This window comes from Hypanus sabinus, chromosome 8, assembly GCF_030144855.1.
Source record: "Hypanus sabinus isolate sHypSab1 chromosome 8, sHypSab1.hap1, whole genome shotgun sequence".
NCBI classification, from domain to species: domain Eukaryota; kingdom Metazoa; phylum Chordata; class Chondrichthyes; order Myliobatiformes; family Dasyatidae; genus Hypanus; species Hypanus sabinus.
In genome coordinates, this window is record NC_082713.1 from 141400709 (window position 1) to 141424727 (window position 24019).

At 39.1% G+C, this 24019-nt stretch overlaps 1 protein-coding gene across 6 annotated transcripts in view; it reads left to right on the forward strand.

The window, feature by feature from the left end:
• Positions 1–24019, forward strand: part of LOC132398500 (ELKS/Rab6-interacting/CAST family member 1-like) — a 734829-nt gene that overhangs the window by 75722 nt on the left and 635088 nt on the right. For 4 of the 6 annotated variants that reach the window (XM_059978062.1, XM_059978065.1, XM_059978066.1 and 1 more), the window contains 6 exons: positions 1048–1464; positions 3979–4053; positions 5432–5587; positions 12745–12837; positions 13879–14046; positions 19940–20107. In XM_059978062.1, the coding sequence (XP_059834045.1) occupies positions 1048–1464; positions 3979–4053; positions 5432–5587; positions 12745–12837; positions 13879–14046; positions 19940–20107 (1077 nt within the window). The remainder of the gene's footprint in view (positions 1–1047; positions 1465–3978; positions 4054–5431; positions 5588–12744; positions 12838–13878; positions 14047–19939; positions 20108–24019) is intronic. The other 2 variants (XM_059978063.1, XM_059978064.1) reach the window with 2 other exon arrangements.

Sequence of the window (24019 nt, forward strand, 5' to 3'; positions counted from 1 at the left end):
TGGAATCATCTGGATTGCCATTTCTGGGACTGTGTTTGAGTAGGATTTGAGAAGAACTGTTCCCAATCCTGACACTGTTTGTGAACTACAAAATGCATAGCACTGTTAGTTTTTGTTCAGGGGAGTAATTTGTTTAATTGTCTGTAGTTTGGGTAGCTACTGAAAATATAGTTGTTTAACATTAAAATTGAGACTGTGGCCTATTGCTGCTGGCACATAACAAGTCCATTCAACTCATTATGTCATTGATCATTAGCACCTGTTTGTTATCTCGTTTTAATCATGCACTGGGCTATGTACCAACAAAACAATCAAGTTTTTATTTTCAAAGAGGTCAATCAATGTTACTTTAACAAAATACAAACATTTCTCCAACAATTTTTTGGAAATTATACATTTGAAAATCTAAAATTTGCTCTTTTCTACTGACATATTGATGCAAAATAAAGAGAACACATCTAAAACAAGGTGCCTTAAGACTCTAGCGCAGTATTGTATATCAGAATGTAGTTACTCTGTGCAAATATCATCCATTCAGAACATGTATCAGATACATGTCCTGATATATGAACTGAATGGAGAAAAAGAGACCCTGATGATATTTTCAACAATCTGGTAAAGTTTTGCAACCCTATCTCTCTTTCTCTTTAACTGAAAATGAAATTGACAGTGAAGTTAATAATTATAGGCCAGTTTGTTTGCATCCAGTATCTGACTGCCTTGCTGCTGCCGTGCTGCCACTTCTTTAATAGAACCTGAGATTGCTTGGAGTGGAGGGATTTTACCTACTTCAGAATCCAAAAAGCACATAGTCTCAACTTCACTAATTTACACTGGCATTGTTTTGAGTTGTACAAACCAGAAATTCTTAAGTATGCTAACCCTAATCACCATGCATAGTTTTTGATCTCTAATAATTGTTTTTGAGAGATATTTCAGTCAAAAATAATATCTTTATTTTGAGAATGAAATAATGCCATTACATGCAGTATGGCATTAGATGTTTTACAAATATATTTTCTTAAACTATATCTTCCTGGGTTACAGCACCTTCAGATGACCATTCAGGCATTGCAGGATGAACTCCGCATTCAGCGTGATCTGAACCAGCTCCTCCAGCAGGATAGCAGCAGCAGATCAAGTGAACCATTTGTTGCTGAGCTGACTGAAGAAAATTTCCACCATCTTCATGCCGAACATGAGCGTCAGGCCAAGGAGCTATTCCTATTGCGCAAAACTTTGGAAGAAATGGAATTGCGCATCGAGACTCAGAAGCAAACCCTCAGTGCTCGTGATGAGTCAATTAAAAAACTTCTGGAGATGCTACAGAGCAAAGGACTCTCCTCAAAGGCAATAGAAGAAGACCATGAGCGAATACGAAGTCTAGCAGAAGCAGAAATGGTTGTGAACCAGTTGGAAAACATAATTGAACAAAAAGAAAAAGAAAATCACCAGCTAAGAGAAGTAAATTATTTTATACTATTTAATATAAAATTAATATAGAAAATTAGTTTAATCAGTGCTAAATGTGCATTATCGTTATTTAGCTTGTTCAACCTTTCCTCATAGCACGTTTTCTAGTTTAGGTAGCATCCTGGTAAATCTGCTCTGCGCGCTCTAAAACTTCCACGTCCTTCCTATAAGGAGGCCATCAGAACTGAACACAATACTCCAAGTGAGATCTAACCTGAGTTTTATGAAGTAGGCTTTGAACTCTTTCCCCAACGAATGAAGACATATCATATGCCGCCTTAACCAGCCTATCAGCTGTTATGTTTGCTCTTAATAAAGACAAATGCCTTGGGTTTTATGTTAGAACATTTTATTACTGAATTGCTACTCAATCCTGTGCGTGAACAACCTGGTCACTATCTCAGTTTCTGGTTCTGGGTGAACCCCTCGCATTGCCCGCTGGGAGCCGAAGTTCTTTAATATGCATGCATAATAACACATCAGCTTGTGCAGCAACTTAGTTGGATTTATGGACTTTGACCCCCAAGATCCTTCTATTCCTCCACACTGTCAAGAATCCTGCTATTAAATTGTATTCTTCCAAAGTGCATCACTTCACACTTAGCTGGATTGAACACAATCTGCCATTTCTCAGCCCAGCTCTACATCATGTCAGTCCCGTTATAACCTAGGACAACCTCCTACACTATCCACAACACCACTAACTTCTGTATCATCTTTAAACTTACTAACCCACCCCTTCTCTTCCTCATCCAAATTATTAATAAAAATCATAAAGAACAGGCATTCTAGATTAGATCCTTGGAGATCATCACTAGCCACTGACCTCCAGGTAGAGTATCTTCTGAATCTACACAGCCAAATTTTCCTGGATCTCATCTCTCCTAACTTTCTGAATGAGCCTACCATGGGCAATCTTGTCGAATGCCTTACAAAAATCTATTTAGACCACATTCACCGTCCTTCCTTCATCAATTTGTTTTGCCACTTTCTTGAAAAAGTAATTCAGGCTCATGAGGCATGACATGCACTCACAAAGCCATGCTGATTATCCCTAATCAGACTGCTTCTCCAAATACACTTGAAAGATTCCAAGAATCTTTTCCAATAGTTTCCCTACTGCTAATACAAGACTCACTGGTATGTAATTCCCAAGATGTAATTCCTATGATCAATTTTGAGCAAAGGAGTAATATTTGTCACCCTCCAATCTTGTTCTGCTTTTGCAGCCAGTGAGAACACAAAGATTATTGCCAATGGCTTAGCAATTGTTTCCCTCGCTTCCTATCGTAACCTGGAGTATATCCTGTTAGGGCCCAGGGATTTATCTAACCTAGTGCTTTTCAAAAGTTCCAGCACTGAACCTTAACCTTGACCATGCTCCACTGACCTCTTTTGTCAAGATCTTCTCGCCAATGAATACTAAAGCAAAGTAATCATAAGGACTTCCCCCTAACTCTGACTCCAGGCCTGTTTTCCCCTCTTATATCTCATTGGCTGCACCTTCACTCCAGTCATCCTCCTGTTTTTCACTTCTGTGTAGAATTCCTTGTTATTTTCTCTAATCCTTCTCACCAAGGCTCTCTCAAGCCCCCACTGCCAAGCCAGTCTGCTTCTAGCTCTCCTAAGTCCCTTCTTAAGCTCCTCCCTGGCTGTGTTACAACTCTTGAGCCCTGCTACATGTTTGCTTCCTAAACCTTAAATATGTTTCTTTCCACTTGACTTAATATTCTGCTTCTTTTGTCAACCATGGTTCCTTCGCTGTACCATCTTTACCCCTGGCTCAATGGGACAAACCTATCCTGAACCCTATGTAAGTATTGAATACATAGTATTTTCAAATTAGAAGGGCAACCAGTATTTTAGTTATTGTTGTAAGAAGGTATCAGTATAGGAATAAAGGGGATTCCTTTAATCATAATGGGTTCTGGTGAGACTACACCTGAAACATTGTCTGCATATCTAGTTTTCCACAATAGAGAATTAATCATTAGTTCACCAAGTTGTCTCATGACAAATGTATTGTGTGGGCAGAGGTTGTCACACTGGGTTTGTTCTGTACAATATAGAAGAATAGAAGCATTTTGTTTTTTCTGATCATTTAGGAAACTGAGTGGTTCAGTATGTGGCTCTTCAGATAATCTTTGTTGTTCCCCCTCACAATACCCTGGGCACCTAGTTCCTGCACTCCCTTTAAGCTTAACTGGTTCAATAGAAAATTCATTACCCTATTGTGTGATATCTTTTTAAAAGCCGCATTGGTGTATTAACAACAATAACAATTCAAGCCCTTTGAACTTGGCAGAAGTCCACGTTCTCTACTGGTTGCCAATATCCCATTAAATCATTAGTCAAAACATTAATTGTATAGGTAAATAACCTACTGCCTGTGTCACAAGAATAACCCAGCATCCAATCTCATGACAAAATTAAATGTACTAAAGACATCAGATTCAGAATGTGCCTTTGTTATGGACTTGATTGCACACTGCTTTATTTCCTCAGGATATTCAACGGAGATGCGAAGTAGCACCAGAATCGGCCAAGACAAAAGCATTGCAAACGGTCATTGAAATGAAGGTAGATTAGAATTTCATTTTTTCCCCTATGTAAAGTTATTATCGACACGCCTTCAGCAGATGCTGTATTGAGTGGTATATTGAAAAGTTATATTCACATACAGAAACCTAAAATGAAAAGTGGATTGAAGGGCCAAATAGCAATTTGCTTTGAAATAGAGCTGAAAGTTGATATTTCTCCTGTTTTAGTCAACTTTGAATAGAAGTACTGTTATTTTTGGTTATGGAAGAATTGTGGATGTTTATCGATTTTAGGTTTCTAGTTTTGTACATTAATTTAAGTTTTTCAATAATCTTAAGTGAGTTAATATTTGGAATTTTGTATTCTTGATAATGCATGTTAGTGCTAATTAGGGCTTCTGAGTTCACCAGAAAAAAATTTCTGATCTTTTAGAAGTCATCCCATCTGGACCATGAGATTTTGGACCTTATGATACTGACTTTTGAATTTAAAATAAAATAAATGAATTTAAGAACACAGCAGAAGAGTTGGCCAATAATTAAACATTGGTTTTAATTTGGATTCAAAATGAAAGTCCAAATGCTGTTTGTTTGTCCCTGTATATAATAAAAAAAATTCAGAATTTTTATGTAGTGGTTTCAACTTTTTGTAGAGTTGTGATTTTAATTTAAGGCAATACCACATAGAAGGTGTCTGTTCAACTCCTGTTTCCATGCTGCCACTTTAAATATCAACTTCAATTGCATGTTTATTTATTCAAATCCCTTGCCACTGTGTTGAGTCTGCTTGTAAAATTATTTGTGGCTAAGTGTAAAGTATAGAATCTAAATTTTGGCTAAGGGCATTTATAGACAAGTATAAATGATTAATGCTTTTATTCAGATTAAAGTTTAAATAGTTGATTTTTTTTTTGTTAACACTAGTCACTCATGGTCACTGTTAAACAACTTGCCAGGATAGGTCTTCAGAGATATTGACACCCAGGAACCTAAAACTACTCACCTTTTCCACTACTAACCCTTCAATAAGGACTGGTATGTGTTCTCTCAATTGGCCTTTCCACAAGTCCACAATCAGTTTCTTGGTCTTACTGATGCTGAGTGCAAAGTTTTTGTGATACCATTCAACCAGTCAATCTAGTTCACTTCTGTGTATCTCTTTATCATCATCTGAGATTCTGCTGGCAGAAGTTGTATCATCAGTGAGCTTATAGATGGCATTAGCCACTGTTCTAAAGAGAGTTGGTAGTGGGCTAAAAGCACTTGGTAATAACTTGAAGATAGTTCTTTATCTAAAGGAAAGGAGTACTTTCAATTGCAGTAAATCCAATCATTTGATTAATTTAATGGGTAGAAATTCAAAGCAATCCCTTTTTATTTGACGCAACAGTTTATACCTTTTGTTTATTAAACTGTAGGATAGTAAAATCTCCGTACTGGAGCGCAATATTCAAGATCTTGAGGATGAGATACAGATGCTTAAATCCAATGGAGCACTGAGCACTGAGGAGAGAGAAGAAGAGATGAAACAGATGGAAGTATACAGGAGTCATTCCAAGTTTATGAAGAATAAGGTATATAATGCAGATTACATACTGAAAAATTGTTCAAGTTATCAATGAAACCTCTTAAATAATGGTTACTTTTATTTGCCATTAGTATGTAGAGTTGGAAGCATATCAGAATACTATATCTCATGTTTCTAGGTTAGATAGTATTAACTCTCAAATCATTACTTTGTACTTAAGTTTTCAATGTTTTTGATGTTTTGGGAATTACTGCCCGTACCCATTCAAAATGGAGGCAGAGCAACATTTGTGTTGGCCTTTCATTAGGAGCAACAGAGATGAGTATTGTAACTTGTGGATCACTTTTAAAACTACTTGGCTAACTTCTGTTGTGCCCTTCAACTGCACCATCTGTGTAAGAATCTGGGGTTGCCCTCTTGATCACCAAAGCGCATACAAAACCAGAAAGAAGGAACTGCATAAGGAAAAAAATAGTTCTTTTCCATCTCTTTTCAGCACAATATAGGTGATGTGCCTCCATCACTTTATTTGCCATTCAGGTTTGCAGATGATATTTGCTATATTTCAAGAAGTACATTTGGAAAAGACTGAGGATAAATTGATTTAAATCCATGACAATCATCAATCCCTTATGCAAAGAAAAAGTTTTAGAATACAGTACATCAATCATCAAATTGTTGTTCGAACTTAATGATGCCTGTGCTTCATGAGAATTGGATAAATAATCCATCGGAGCATCCAAAACTATAAATTGGTCAATTAATTATGAGTATCACAAAGATCACCACAGCAAGGTAGCTTTAATAATGGGCACCAATGGCATCCTAAATAAATTTGTGTTTCAAAGGAGTTAATATGCTGAGTGGCACTAATTCTTTCTGACTTGGTGAATATTTGGCTTCCACATTAATTAATGCATACTTAAATCAAACTACTATATATAAATAATGCCAGAGCGAGACCAACAAACAGATCCTCATCTTGTCCAGATATACAAAAGATGTAAAAAAATCTAGTTACGTAGAAAAGAAAAGTTCAAGAATCTATGTACTGTTAGAGCTCTGGAAAATTACAAGGGTGCCTGGAAGGAGCTCAAGAATGAAATTAGGAGAGCTAGAAGGGGCCGTGAGAAGGCCTTGGTGAGCAGGATTAAGGAAGACCTCAAGGCATTTGACAGGTATGTGAAGACCAAGAAGATGAACCGTGTGAGAATAGGACTAATTCGGTGCAATAGTGGAAACGTGCATGGAGCCGGAGAAGATAACGGAACCATTAAAGAATACTTTCACTGGTGAATACCGAAGAAGAAAGACCTAGGCAATTATGGGGATGATTTGCAGCAGACTGAAACATTTCAGTGTATAGACATTAAGAAAGAGGATGTGCTGGAGTTATTGAAAGATGTTAAGTTAAATAAGTCGCCGAGACCTGATGAAATATACCCCAGGGTACTGTGGGAAGCGAGGGAGGAGTTTACTGAGCCTCTGCTGATTATCTTTGCATCATCAGTAGGAACGAAAGAAGTATCACAGGATTGGAAGGTTGCAAATGTTGTTCCCTTGTTCAAGAAAGGGAGTGAAAATAACCCTGGAAATTATAGACTAGTGAGTCTTACTTCAGTGGTGAGCAAGTTGTTGGAGGCAGGATTTATGAGCATTTGGAGAGACATAATCTGATTAGGGATAGTCAGCATGGCTTTGTCAAGGGTGGGTCATACCTTATAAGCCTAATTGAATTCTTTGAGAAGGTAAGAAAGTGTATTGATGAAGGTAGAGCAGTGTATGTAGTGTATATGGGTTTCAGTAAAGCAATTGATTAGGTTCCTCATGCAAGGCTCATTCAGAAAGTAATGAGGCATGGGATCAAAGGAGGCCTTGCTTTGTGTATCTAGAATTGGTTTGCCCACAGAAGGCAAAAAGTGTTTGTAGATGGTTCCTATTCTGCATGGAGGACAGTACCAGTGGTGTTCCGCAGGGATGTGTTCTGGGACCCCTTCTCTGTGATTTTTATAAATGAGCTGGATGAGGATGTAGAAGATTAGGTAAGTGAGTTTGCTGATGACCCAAAAGTTGGGAATGTTGTGGATAGTCTGAAGGGTTGTTAGAGGTTACAGCGGGACATCAATAGGATGCAGAACTGGGATGAGAAGTGGCAGATGGAGTTCAACCCAGATAACTGTAAGTGGTTCATTTTGGAAGGTCAAATTTGAAGGCAGAATATAATATTAATGGTAAGACTCTAGGCAGGGTTGAAGATCAGTGAGGTCTTGGGGTTTGTGTCCACAGGACACTCAGAAGCTGCTGTGTAAGTTGACAGTGTTGTTAAGGCATAATGTGAGATGGCCTTCATCAACCATGGGATTGCGTTCAGGAGCTGTGAGATAATATTAAAGTTATATAACACATTAATTAGACCCCACTTGGAGTATTGTATTCAGTTCAAGTCACCTCAGAATCAGAATGTGGTTTATTACCACTGATGTGTGATGTGAAATTCGTTAAATTAGCAGCAGCAGTTCAATGAAATACATAATCTAGCAGAGAGAAAAATAAATAAATAAAATAAAAAAATAATAATAAACAAACAAACATCCTCACTACAGGAAAGATATGAATATTATAGAGTAGTGGTTACCAACCTTTTGAAGCCCAAGATCCCCTACCTCAGCTTTAGTGAAAGGCAAGATTGACTCCAAATCGATTAGTTACACGCATGCACGTCGGGGAAGAAAAGACTGGAAGTAAAATACCGCAACCCGGAAATAGAAATAATGTATGAACACCAGGGATCACCATCCTTTCTTCGCACTGCTGTCTGGTTTAATATTGAGAATATTCTTGCGGACCGGCCGACTGATGGGGGGGTGGGGTGGGGGGTATCATCAACACGACCGGAATACAGCGATTCTTGAAGCACGTTCCTTATGTCCAGTCTATTCCGCAATTTACTTTACGTGGCTCTCAGCACTTAGCTTCTGTCCAGCTTGCTCACGTTTTTAATGCTGGAAAAAAACCCAGCGGGTTTGTATTTAAGTGCAGGGTGCTTGGACTCAAGGTGCCGAAGCAGTTCTGAGGGCTTCGTTGCCTCATTAGACAGCCTCTGGGCCCAAGCTCCAGTCTCCCGCCTGCCGCCTTGGCCAAGTGCGTTTGTTCCCTTACTGGGGCCGCGGCGGTCGCAGTCCGGAGAGAGCGACCGACCGACCAAGCGAGGAGTGCAACAGGATGCGCCTGCCCCCTTGTAGCATCAATTGGCCAACAAAAGTTTGTTTCAGTAGACTGCAGCGCGGTAGCTGCTCTGCTACTTGCGAGACCCTGAGCCCGAATTAGGTTGTCTGCGAATATTTTAGCACCGGGTTCCCCACCAATATTTAGTGTGCCGAACAGGTTTAGAGGCGGTGCCCATCTGTCCGCGCTCCAGGCTGGTAGCAATGGCACTTCTCGCCGGCCGCACTAAGTGCTGGTTACCTGAGGCCAACCAGTGATTCCTGGTGCGCTTGGGTAATGAACTTGCGTGCATTCAATTTCAGCAGTGGGTGTGACAGGGAATGAGGAAAGGTGCAGCTGACTCATTGTTTACTTGCGGCCTGGTGGTTGGGGACCAGCGCATGGCGGGGGAGCTACACGCATGCGCGCTGGGCAGAAAGAACGGAACTAAAACCTGCAACCCAGAAACAATCTCTCAACTGTATTTGTGTATTTATTTTTCAATTTTTTTCGGGATCGACTGGGAAAGTCTCAAAGATCAACCAGTCAATCGCGATCGACGGGTTGGCGACCACTACTATAGAGAGAGTGCAGAGGGGATTTACAAGGATGTTTCCTGGATTGGAGGGTGTACCTTATGTGGACAAGTTGTGTGAACTTGGTCTTTTCTCCTTGGAGTGACAGAGGATGAGAGGTGACTTGATAGAGGTGTATAAGATGAAGAGGGGCATTGCTCATGTGGATAGCCAGAGGCTTTTTCCCAGGACTGAAATGGCTATCATGAGGGGGTATAGTTTAAGGTACTTGAAAGTAGGTGCAAGGGGGATGTCAGAGATAAGTCTTTTTTTATACAAAGAGTGGTTGGTGTGTGGAACACACTGCCTACGACAGTGGTGGAGGTAGATACAATGGGATCTTTCAGGAGATTCTTGGATAGGTTGCCTAGAAAAGTAAAGGGCTTTGTGGTGGGGTAATTCTAGAGTACATTACATGGTCGGCACAAAATTGTGGGTCAAAGGGCCTATAATGTGCTGTGGATTTCTATGATTCTGAAACATTTAAATTCTTAGATGAATCGGGGTGCTAATGTAGAGTTCTAACTGGTCTCAGCTCTAGCACTCACACATCATGCCAGAAATACTGTACTTTTATATTTGCCTGCCTTGTTTTTGTCAAGACTCTGTGAACCACTGGAAATATCTGAAATTGCCAATCCATTGGTGGTTCTTTAGATATTTTTTTTTTTTGGGGGGGGTTGTGTTTTTAAGATATATTGTTGTTCTACTTATTATGTCATTAACTTCATCTGTGATGTAGTTGGGGTTTGCAAACGTTTGGATTTAAAATCTTGTCCGAAGTACAGAACATAATTAAGGCACCCTTGGTTTTACCTGCCTTGATGGAAGTGCATGGTTTTAACCAGAATCTGAGCAGGGTTTAGGTGATGTGACCTCTTAATGTCTCAGTGGCAAGGCAAATGCAGCACTTCCAGTGAATTTAGTAACCTGAATTAACAATGGACAATAACATCGCATCCTGCCCTTTGATCAGAGTGACATTCAAGCACTTTGAAATGAATTTATAAATATTGCTCTTGCTACATCCAAGAACAACAGGCAACTTTTGCTAAAATAACATTATTGAGTAAATTTAAATATTACAAATTTTGCTTCAGCAATGCTTCTGGAGGCTATTAACAAATTATTTATCAAGTCAGTTTGAATTTTGCTACCAACTATCTCCAAAGCAGATACAGCTTCTTTATAGAAAATGGGAAGACTAAGTGTGCCACAGAAAACTTCCATTAATTAGCCTTGTGGGCTGCTTGGTATTCAGCTATCTTATCAGGTGGAATAATTGGGTAGGGTTTGACCCAGTGATGGTAATAGCACATATCTGGCATTTTTTTTTTGGGAGTTCCTGCAACTGAAGGAGCTTCCATTTGTCAGAATACATTGATTTTCAGGTGGCTTGCTTCAGAGAAACATTTCTGCAATTTTTTTTTCTTTTGAAACATTAGATTAGGTAAGCAGGCATTAATATTTTAATCCATTTGACCATTTGATTCTGACATGTTAATCCACTCTTCATTTTATGGTCTGAATCTAAATTTTGGTTGTACATTTTCTGGATTTTTAAAAAAAAGAATCTTAGTCTCTTTTCAAAGAGTCATACAGTTGGCCCTCCTTATCTGCGGGTTCCGCATGTGCGGATTCAACCAACCGTGGATCAGGAAAACCCAGAAGTTTTCCCTCCAGCACTTGTTGTTTGAATATGTACTCACCTTTATAGACATTAAGAAAGAGGATGTGCTGGAGTTATTGAAAGATATTAAGTTAAATAAGTCGCCGGGACCTGATGAAATATACCCCAGGGTACTGTGGGAAGCGAGGGAGGAGTTTGCTGAGCCTCTGCTGATTATCTTTGCATCAACAGTAGGAAGGAAAGAAGTATCACAGGATTGGAAGGTTGCAAATGTTTTTTTTTCTTGTCATTATTCCCTAAACAATACAATATAACAATTATTTACATAGCATTTACATTGTATGGTATTACAAGTAATCTAGAGATGATTTAAAGTACAGGCAGTCTTTAGGTTGAATTTGTATGTAAGTCGGAGCAGATACATCTGGTGTTTAGCGTCAGTTAGTCAAACGTTTGTCTTAGTATATCTATATATTTTACCTTTCTATGCATATAAAACACTTAAGAAATGTATGTATTTCAATAATTAAACCATTGCGTTGCTTAGTAATAATTGTAGCTTTCATTGGGGCAGAGCCTTTCGCATGCTCCATTATTCTCACTTTATCTTTTAAAATTGTTCCGATCGTTGACCGACTGTAGCCCAACACTTTACATCAACAGAACAGAAACACTGCAGATTCAGCAGCAGCTACGGGCAGCAGGTCCTGAGCTACGCCGGGTCCTAAAGTCCTTCTGCACTGAGACAGGTTAAATAAGGTCCGGAGCTCCGCTGGGTCCTAAGGTCCACCACACTGAGGCATGTTAAATTATGGACTTGAGCATCTGTGTTTTTTGGTATCCACGGGGGGTCCCGGAACCAATCCCACGTGGGTAAGGAGGGCTAACTGTATATGCATTGTTCTTTGAATAAGGGAATGGTGCATATCAACCAACTCAGTGCACATGTTCTAATGAGATAAAGGAGCAATATGGATATGCTCACCAATGGGAGAATTGTACTCGGGTCTAAACCAGTTTTCATCTGATTCGTATCTACAAATATATTCTACCAAGGCTTATCTGAAAATTATCAGTAGTAAATCTGAAATGAATCATTTTCTGTTCATTAGCAAAGCATACAGGGACTTCTAGTATTGCAACAATGTGGAGATGACCTCTCTAGCCAATGTCTGTAAATAGGGTCTATGAACTTTGACTTGATTGCATATCTGCAGTGCCTTCTTAATCATTACTGAGCTCAGCACCTTCATTGTTGACAAATGCTTGCAAGTTTCATGTGTTTTTTTTTTAAGTAGTAGAAAATGTTCTGACATGTTACTTTTTTGAATTTCTTTAGGCTGGTATCTTCTGTTCAGAGTAAATTAAAAAGAATGAGATCTTTCATAATTGTAGGTTACTTATAACTATGCAGTCCTAATTTATAGAACAAATACAAAGTATGGGCATTCTTTTGTAAAAATAAATTAAAGTTCACAATTTCTCTATGTTTGCAGAATATTATATTTGGAAAACATGAAGATTGAAAACTTACAAACTTGCTATTCTTTGGTGCTACACAAAAGTAGAACAATGTGGAATCTAGAGGTCTTGATCTTTTATATTACAAAATTCAGAAAGTCTGTGATGTGTTATCTTATTACTTTGTAATTCCAAACCAACTGAGTAATTATTCTTAGGAATTAGTTTTTGAATTTCTGTTTCTATACAGAATTATTTTGCCAAAATTTATTTTGGGGTTTGCAGGAAATATATTGTATGTAATGACTAAAAATGGTAACAATGTTCTGACAGGTAGAACAATTGAAAGAAGAGCTAAATTCCAAAGGGGTCCAGACTGAAGAGCTAAGAAAAAAAGTATCTGCTCTCCAGCTCGAGGTCTCTGCCGTAAGAGTTAACATTTGTCGTGCTTCTGATTATTGCAAACTTGGCTCATTCTCATTTTAGTACTTGGTTCTACATTAAACTATCCCTCTTACTTTCAGCTTGCTGTTTGTAAAATAATTTGTATTGAATTGACTACTTACCCTTATTTGCTGTACAATTTCTTTCTCTTGGACTTCCCTTTGAAATTTCAGGGTCACTTCTTGGGCTGTTAATTTTTCTTAAGCTAAGTGCTTTTTAATGTGTGAAATATAGAATAACTGTTTTCCTCAGAATAAATAGATTTTGGTGATTGCTAATTGCACTAGTGACTAAAATGCATAGCTACCTGTTCTTCCTGTGTTACCTTGCACTTGTACACTGGGTAAATTGTAAGGTAAGGTAAAGGAGATTATCACAGTTTGTATTTGTTTAAAACAAGATTTGCTTTGCACTTGTGCTTATTGGTTGCTGTGCTGCAGTGAATTACAATAATAAAAATTATGATTTAAGAGATAGTCTTGCAAGTAGATAGAACCAGGGCTTAAATATCTTGAACTTTTTTTAATAGATCCATGGTTGATCTGCTATTTCTTCCACTTCCCTCCCTCCCATTACAATGCATTGACAAATGTTTTATTGGTTATAAAATCATATCCAAAATTCAAAATGTATGTATAGATATTAATGAAGAAGGGATTTAGAAGTGGCATGTTTGAGATGTATTAAATTGAGCTGTAGTTGGGGTACATAGCATTATGGTATGGGTATCTGAAACTAGAGGGGACACATAAGGTTAGAGGGAAGAGGTTTAAAGGAGATCTGAAGAGTAGAATTTTCACACAGCAGTTAGTATCTCGAATGACAGAAGAAGGCAGAAACCATAACAGCATGAAAGAGGCATCTTGACAGGTACTTGACTGAGCAGGATGTAGAGAGATATGGAATTAATGCAGGTAATTGGTTTACTATGGACAGGAATGCTGGTTGGTATGATAAAATAGCTTAAATGTGATATGATATTGGTAGTGATTTTATACAGAATTGGTGCCTTCTATTTCTCAGGTAGATCAAGTGAAACAGGAACTTTCCAGAAAGGAAACAGATCTACTTGCCTTGCAAACCAAACTTGAAACGTTGGCAAACCAATTTTCAGACAGCAAGCAGCATGTGGAAGTGCTGAAAGAATCGCTCACAGCAAAGGAACAGAGAGCTGCCATTCTGCAGACGGAGGTAAATTTACACATACTATTCAGATTCAGATTCAGTTTATTGGCATTTAGAAACCACAAATGCAATGCAGTTAAAAAATAAGATAACGTTCCTCCAGAATGATATCACAAAAGCATATGACAAAACAGACTACACCAGAAAATCCACATAACATTTGACATTCCCCAATCCAGAGTCCGGAGAAGCTGCTGCATATTAATATCGCACTACCTTCTTAGCGCGTTCCCCGGAAAAGAGCTCCAAATCCACCAGACAAACGAGACCAAAAACTAAAGCTACAAGACCTGCACAAAACCACATAGTTACAACATATAGTTTCAACAGTGCAAACAATAGCATAATTGTTAAAAAAAACAGATCATGAGCACAGTAAAAATAGTCCAAAGATGCTAAAAGACTACAAGTTCAAAAGAAACCACCACATAGTTTCCACAAGTTCTCAGGGTCCCAATTGACTTGTCATCCCACGCTGGCGGCAGAAGGGAATACCCCACCTATGGACTTCCACGGCGCCGCCTGACTCAGCCACGCAGACACAGCACACAATGAAAGCGACCTGAGCGGACTCCGAGTCCGTTGACAGTCCGTTGAACCTCCAACCATCCCCTCCGGCACAGCTTCTCCAAGCACCATCCTCTGCCGAGCATATTAAGATGCCCCCGCCAACGGCCGTCGGCAACCGGGGGGCCTGTTCTTCCCAGCAGAGACCCGACCTCACAGCAGCAGCAGCAATGAAGAGTGAAATGTAGTAAAGCTTCTGGAGATTTGAAAATGGAGGTCCCTTATCGCATCCCATTGAAGTTTATTTGAGCATGATTATTTAAAGAAATATTCCATAAGATAAAGGAGCAGTATTAGGCTATTCGGCACGTCAAGTCCGCTCTGCCATTATATCATGGCTGATTTATTATCCCTCTGAACCCTATTCTCCAAACTTCTAATTTCTGGCAAGACTAGTATCCTTAATTCCTGCAAATTATTTGTTCCGATGTTCCCAAAGCCTCTGTGACAGTAATTCCAGATTTGGGGTGTGTTGTCATAGCACCTTGCTGCCAGTAAAGTTGATGTCATTCAGTCAATAAGTGTAAAATGTGGATTTGGGAATCTACAATGCAAGGATGAAAGCAAAAAAAAATGCATGGTTTGAATGAGAGTTAAATTAAGTCTGTTAAGTCTTTCATCTGAACAATAATCAACTAATGCAGCCATACAGTATGGTGAATTACTAAAATAAAAATACTATTTTATTTTGTGCTATTTCCATTTAAAATAAAAAATAATCTTGTATTCAAAATATTAAATAGAAATGCTTGCTTGATGACCTATATTTTAATAATAATATTTCTCGACCTTTTAACATGTGATTCTAACAGGTGAAATTGTAAAAATGCTGTAAGGAACCTGAGCTAGTTTTTTTTTCAGTATGTGTTAGAGTATAGTGTTTGCAATTATTTTCGTTTGTTTGGATGTAGACTATTTTATTTCTTAAAAATCCTCTCCTAAGTTACTTTCATTTAACTAATATATTCCACTCATTAGCACCTAAATACTCTACTTCATAAAAAACTTCCTTTTGTCTCTGCAAACACAAGGAAATCTGCAGATGCTGGAAATTCAAACAACACACACAAAATGCTGGTGGAACACAGCAGGCCAGGCAGCATCTATAAGGAGAAGCACTATGAACGTTTTGGGCCGAGACCCTTAGTCAGGACTGACTGAAAGGAAAGGTAGTAAGAGATTTGAAAGTAGTGGGGTGAGTGGGAAATGCGAAATGATAGGAGAAGACCGGAGGGGGTGGGATGAAGCTAAGAGCTGGAAAGGTGATTGGCGAAAGTGATACAGAGCTGGAGAAGGGAAAAGATCATGGGATGGGAGGCCTTGGGAGAAATAAGGGGCGGGGGGGGGGGGAAGCACCAGCGGGAAATGGAGAACAGGCAAACAACTAAATATGTCAGAGACTGTATTGTATTACTCTTCCCTACTTTCTATATAATTCTTACAGCTCTCTGCATGGTTTTATTTTGTAAAAATACTTTCCCCTTGTTATTTCTCTGTATTTGTTCATTAGTCTGACTGTTTATCATTTTAGTTAAGTAAAGCAATATACTATAAGTATATTTTTTCAATCCAAAATCCCCTGTATTGAGACCCAAATTAGACTTGGTGCAGAAGGGCATAGATTGGAGAGGCAGGTAGCATTTTTTCGTGTAATTTTCAATCATTCTATCCATGACAAGAGCTTAACATGTGAACCAAGGAAACAATTCAAAAGTACTTTATAAACCAGCAAAGTCATGATGTGTGTGGGCTCTAAATGGAGAAGAACAATTATGACAACATTGGGAACTCATTGCATATTCTTTTGTCTTATCAAATAATGCATTTAGGGTAGTGCAGCATTTCTTCGGACTAATTTCCATCTTCCACCTGAGGAAACCATTCAACTAATTTAAAAAAATTTATACATTTACGGGATTTATTGTCCATCCCTAGTTGCCCTTGAGAAGGTGGTAATAAGCTGCCTCCTTGAACCGCTGCAGTCTCTGAGGTGTAGGTACACCCACAGTGCTTTACTTCATATTGAAAACTGTATGGCTAATCTGTGAATTTCTTTGTCCTGTCCGCTATATACAAGTCTAAATCATTAATAATCAAATTCAAAATGCAGAGTATCGAATACAGAGCCCTGTAAAGCTAAAATGGTAAAAGCCTTGCAGTCATAAATAATTTGTTGGCTACTAACTTCCAACCAGAGTTGATTTTGAATAAAAACTGTCATTCTCTCCTTTTTGTCTCAAAGGCTTTTACATTTTTGACCATCTGGCCACATGGAATCTTGTCAAAAATTGTGTTAAAATCTTACTGAGTAGCATCCAGCAGACTGCATTATTGACCCTCTCCTTACTCAAGCTATTCAGGCAAATCCATTTCAAAAAAACACAAATTATTACCTTGATATATGCCTTTCGACATGAGAGTTTTTATACACTTTGACCAGTTGATTCCAGCAATTTGTTCTCTGCCAAAGATTGATTCCTTTTAAACAACTGTGTAACGTTAACATTCTGCTGGCACCAGTCCTAAGTCTAGAAGGTTGGAAAAAATTGCAGTACTGTAAACTACTATAATTTATACCATTGCTCCATTGAATAGCCTAGAATAAATTTTAACCCATGTGATTGATTTATTTTCAAAGATGCTATACCTCAGCATATTTCTGCTCTTTCTATCCAGCCAATATTGCACCATTATCCTCCTAGATAATTTTCATAAATGAAAAGCCTTAGAAACTGGACTCAGTAGGAAGAGAAAGAAATGCTGGAAGACCTCCAAGCAGAATAATGTATAGTTTTCAGAGCACAGCTGTAGAGAGGAGTGAGATGTAAAGCAGAAGGCAAAAAATGAATGGGTGAAAGCAAGATCATGTCAGGGCGCATGAGTACTATCCATTAGCAAGGTATTTTAAAGAAATGGGGTGATAAAGGGACATGAGTATGATGATGGTAAGTGAAAGAGCAGTGTAACTGAAGTTGAAAAGATGATGTTTATTCCAGAAGCTTGCAAAATGTCTAGACAGATGAGAATGTCATTCTTCTATTTTACATTTGGCCTCACTGTAGCAGTGAAGGAGCCCCTAGAGAGATGTGTCAGAATGAGTGTGCGATTGAGAATTAAAATGACATATAATAGAAAGCTTGAAATCATCCTGTGGACTGAGATCTTCAGAATGTGATCATCCAGTCTATGGTTGGTTTCTTCAAAGGAGAGGAGACTGTATACAAAATACAGTGGGTAAGACTGAATGAAATGCAACTGAGTAATTATCTCATACATGGTTGTTTGGATCCCTGCATGAGAGAAAGGAAAAGATGGATGGACAGGTGTTGCATCTCTGGTTGCATGGGAAGATTTCATTGGATTGGAAGTGATGGGTGGAATCGATCAGACTGGGGAGTCATGAAGAGAGTATTCCCTGCAAAATACCAAAAAATGGGAGGTGTGATTAATGGAATCACGTTGGGCTGGTAAAAAGCCGAACATTAAATAGCAATGGGGTTAGTGTAGAATCTTAAAGTAAACCATGAAGAGAATGTCCTCAGAAACTAATTTCAGACATTAAGACAATTTGTGGAAGAATAGAATGCCCCTGAAATAAATATCATAATCCAAGTGTGGATCCTTTCTATCATTGCAACTAGTTTAGTCTTTTTTTTCTTCCCTTCAGGAGCTGAAGATTTTGCTAGTGTTGTCTCTTTAGTTAATTGTCTATTGAGTGACATCCTCATCTTTCTCCAAGGCCTATAAATTATTTCCCTTTCTGATAGCAACACAAATCTTTGTCTCATATATGAAACCTGTAGTCTTTATTTTCAGTGTCTGATTTCTCCTTTCCTTCCACACTTACCCCTTCCCACCCCTCAGTGCATGGATAAAAAAGTGATTCACGAGGAAAACATTGGCTAAAAAATTGAAACTTGAGAGGACAATGTATTTCCTCCTCTTTAAACTTCTATTTTCAAACATTATTCAAGTGGAGGATACAGGTGAAGTGATATAATTTGATTTGAACCCACATGTCTGGGCAGGTTAGTTAATGATTAAGACCAAATACACCATAAGATGAGGCCTAGTTACTGACAGGTCCTTGGATTAGATCATCTTACAGAAGTGCAGCTTTGGTCCTGAATGGAGAACAGATTGTAGGGCTTGTCAAAGTTCAAAGTAAATTTATAATCAAAGAATTTATATGCTTCCATATGCTACCTTGAAATTCCCATATACTACCTTGAAATTCATCTTCTTGCAGGCATTTAATTCACCAAAGAAACACAATAGAACTATACAAAACACTATACGTAGGCAGACGAAGACTGGCAAACAGTCGATGTGGGGAATAAAGCACAAACTGCAAATAAAAATAACAGAGAATATGAATTGTAAAAGTTCTTGAAAGTGAGACTGTAGATAGTAGAATTAGTTCAGAGTTGTGGGGAATGAAGTTTTTACATGCTGGTTCAGGAATCTGATGGTTGTAGGGTATTAACTGTTCCTGAACTTGGTGGTGTGGGACTGAAGGATTCTGTACATCCTGCCCAGATGGTAATAGCACAAAGAGGACATGGTCTGGTTGGCAGGGGTCTTTGGATGTTGCCTTCTTGAGTTAGTGCACCATGTAAATGTACTCAGTGGTGGGGAGGGCTTTGCCTGTGATGGACTGGGCTTGTGTCCATTGTTTCTTGTAGCCTTTTCTTTTCCTGGTGTTTCCATACCAGGCTGTGGTGCAATCATTTAGGATACTCCCCACTGTTTATCTATTGAAGTTTGTCATGGGTTTTAGTTACATGCCAAATCTTTGCAAACTCCTATATTAAGTATACAGCCCAGCTCATCTGTAGATGTGAACTTCCCACTATTCAGGATGTTTACAGAGACAGGTGTTTAAGAAGGGCCCAAAGGATCATTGGGAACCAGAGTTACCCCACCCACAAACTGATCCAGCTGTACCATCTGGGAAACTGTTCAGCAACATTAAAACCAGGACCAACAGGCTCTGGGACAGCTTCTTCCACCAGTCCAAAAAACTGATTAATTCATGCTGCCAAATTCTATTTCTAAGTTATATTGATTGTTTTGTGGTATATCTTACAATACATATTATTTATTACAAATTACTATAATTTGCACATTCAGTTGGAGACATAATGTGAAGATTTTTGCTCCTCATGTTTGTGAAGGGTATAAGAGATAAAGTGAATTCAGTTCAAACGCAAGGGAGAGAGAGACTGGTCAAATGCCGGTTTGACTGCTCTCTTTGTATAGTACAATGCATTTCCCGTTTTGGCAAGTGGTTGAGAGAGGAACTGTAATCTCATTTGCCTGTTGCTTCCAGGTTGATGCATTGCGTTTACGCCTTGAAGAGAAGGAAAGCATGTTGAATAAGAAGTCTAAGCAGATGCAAGAGATGGCTGAGGAGAAGGGGACCCTGTCTGGAGAAATTCATGATCTCAAGGACATGATGGAAGTTAAAGAGCGTAAAGTTACTGTCTTGCAGAAGAAGGTAGGTAAACGGATTAAAATTTTTGTTAAGTGGGGCATTAGATGAAGTGCAAGTTACATTCATTGCTTGAAAAGGGTAATAAATATGTTTTTAATGCGCTGAAAAGAGTATAATTTGAAAAATGTGGCCTCTACATTTTCAGTTCCATCGTATACATGGTTTACCTATATTTAATCAACAGATTGTATCTAATGATTGTATCTAATGATTGCTTTCACATGAGCAGTAATGTTAAGTTAAATGGGGCAAGTTGGCAATTTGGACTAGCATTAAGCTATTGATTGTTGCATTTCAATACATAAACTGAACAATCCATTTGTATACAAACATTTCAAATGTGACTATTTTCAGTCTATGCTGTATAGGGGCTCCCTAGGTTATAAATTGTTGTGGATAAATCTCAGGAGCAGCAGACAATATGTCAGGCTAAGTCAGAGAATTGTTTCAGACTAAAGGACTTTATTGATATCACGGAGAGCCTCTTGTACCTAAAAGCAGTGCTTCGGGGCTCCCATTAACTCTCAGACATGCTTCATTATATAGACACAGCATACGTAACTAAAAGCACTTAACAATAACATTGCTTGACTCTGAACTTAGAACTAGATTGTAACAAACAATCTGATTTTGAATTTAGGACTTAATTGCAACGTACAAGAACATTACGTAAATGTGGCGCCACAACACCCTTGTTGCAATGACTTAAGCAAAATTCTAAGACTTGCAAGGACTTTAGCTAAACTTTAAGAGCATTCACAAGTGATCAGGTTAACCCCTACATATCCAAAGAGTCTTAAATTCTTCCACAATTCCCTCCTTGTTGATCCTTTCAGATCAACATTGCTCATGAGGTATTTCCTTCTCTTCCTCATAGGGGAGTTCATATCCCTCCAGAAAGGGTCTTTCTTTGTCAGGGTGTACCTCTTCTCCCCACCAGTTTCAACGACTGTGCACTTCTCTCACTATCTGAGGTACCATGGGGATATTTTCAGGTCTGTGTAAGGTTCTTCTTATTAACTTGTAACAACACAATTGTAATGCTCCACACAAACAGCACCCTAAAACACTTATCATTACCACTATAATTATAACCATATAACCACATAGCAATTACAGCACGGAAACAGGCCATCTCGGCCCCTCTAGTCCATGCCGAGTGCTTACTCCCACCTAGTCCCACCTACCTGCACTCAGCCCATAACCCTCCATTCCTTTCCTGTCCATATACCTATCCAATTTATTTTTTAAATGACAAAATCGAACCTGCCTCTACCACTTCTACTGGAAGCACGTTCCACACAGCTATCACTCTCTGAGTAAAGAAGTTCCCCCTTGTGTTACCCCTAAACTTTTGCCCCTTAATTCTCAGCTCATGTCCTCTTGTTTGAATCTCCCCTACTCTCAATGGAAAAAGCCTATCCATGTCAACTCTATCTATCCCCCTCATAATTTTAAATACCTCTATCAAGTCCCCTCCTCAACCTTCTACGCTCCAAAGAATAAAGACCTAACTTGTTCAACCTTTCTCTGTAACTTAGGTGCTGAAACCCAGGTAACATTCTAGTAAATCTTCTCTGTACTCTCTCTATTTTGTTGACATCTTTCTTATAATTCGGTGACCAGAACTGTACATAATACTCCAAATTTGGCCTCACCAATGCCTTGTATAATTTTAACATTACATCCCAACTCCTATACTCAATGCTCTGATTTATAAAGGCCAGCATACCAAAAGCTTTCTTCACCACCCTATCCACATGAGATTCCACCTTCAGGGTACTATGCAGCATTATTCCTAGGTCACTTTGTTCTACTGCATTCCTCAATGCCCTATCATTTACCTTGTATGTCCTATTTTGATTAGTCCTACTAAAATGTAGCACCTCACACATATCAGCATTAAATACCATCTGCCATCTTTCAGCCCACTCTTCTAACTGGCCTAAATCTCTGCAAGCTTTGAAAACCTACTTCCATTATCCACAACACCACCTATCTTAGTATCATCTGCATACTTACTAATCCAATTTACCATCCCATCATCCAGATCATTAATGTATATGACAAACGACATTGGACCCAGTACAGATCTCTGAGGCACACCACTAGTCACTGGCCTCCAACCTGACAAACAGTTATTCACCACTACTTTTTGGTATCTCCCATCCAGCCACTGTTGAATCCATTTTACTACTTCATTATTAATACCTAACGATTGAACCTTCCTAACTAACCTTCTGTGTGGAGCCTTGTCAAGGGCCTTACTGAAGTCCATATAAACAACATCCACTGCTTTACCCTCGTCAATTTTCCTAGTAACCTCTTCAAAAAATTCAATAAAATTTGTCAATCATGACCTTCTGCGCACAAATCCATGTTGACTGTTCCTAATCAGACCTTGTCTATCCAGATAATTATATATACCATCTCTAAGAATACTTGCCATTAATTTACCCACCACTGACGTCAAACTGACAGGCTGATGATTGCTAGGTTTACTCTTAGAACCCTTTTTAAACAATGGAACCACATGAGCAATACACTAATCTTCCGGCACCATCCCCGTTTCTAATGACATTTGAAATATTTCTGTCAGAGCCCCTGCTGTTTCTACACTAACTTCCCTCAAGGTCCTAGGGAATATCTCCTGGTTTAGTTGCATTAGCATATCCAATCAGTCTATAGTTGTGTATCACAAGTACATCCGCCACTATTGTTTCTACCCATTGACTTAATCATGTTCTAATCTACATCTCTTAGATAGATAGATAGATAGATACTTTATTCATCCCCAAGGGGAAATTCAACATTTTTCCAGTGTCCCATACACTTATTGTAGCAAAACTAATTACATAAGTTTTTAACTCAATATAAATATGATATGCATCTAAAATCACCCTCCCAAAAAGCTTTAATAAATAGCTTTTAAAAAGTTCTTAAATAGTTACTAAAGTGCATTGAGTGGTAACTTAAGCTCAGTCCTAACCCCGGCACTTTAACATGTCCTGCCCCTGGTGGTTGAATTGTAGAGCCGAATGGCGTTGGGGAGTAATGATCTCTTCATCCTGTCTGAGGAGCATTGCATTGATAGCAACCTGCCGCTGAAGCTGCTTCTCTGTCTCTGGATGGTGCTGTGCAGAGGATGTTCAGGGTTTTCCATGATTGACCGTAGCCTACTCAGTGCCCTCCACTCTGCCACCGATGTCATACTCTCCAGTTCTGTGCCCACGACAGAGCCCACCTTCCTTACCAGCTTATTAAGACGTGAGGCATCCCTCTTCTTAATGCTGCCTCCCCAGCAGGCCACCATAAAGAAGAGGGCACTCTCCACAACTGACCGATAGAACATCTTCAGCATCTCACTACAAACATCGAATGACGCCAGCCTTCTGAGGAAGTACAGTGGACTCTGTGCTTTCCTGCGCAGGGCATCTGTGTTGGCAGTCCAGTCTAGCTTCTCGTCTAACTGCACTCCCAGATACTTGTATGTCTTAACCTGCTCCACACATTCTCCATTAATGATCACTGGCTCCATATGAGGCCGAGGTCTCCTAAAGTCCACCACCATCTCCTTTGTCTTGGTGATATTGAGACGCAGGTAGTTTGAGTTGCACCATATCACAAAGTCCTTTATCAGTTTCCTGTACTGTTCCTCCTGACCATTCCTGACACACCCCACTATGGCCGTGTCATCAGCGAACTTCTGCACATGGCAGGACTCCGAGTTATATTGGAAGTCTGATGTGTACAGGGTGCAGGACCGGAGAGAGCACGGACCCCTGCGGCGCTCCTGCGCTGCTGACCACCGTGTCAGACCTACAGTCTCCCAACCGCACATACTGAGGTCTGTCTGTCAAGTAGTCTGTTATCCGAGCCACCATGTGTGAGTCTACTCCCATCTCCATTAGTTTG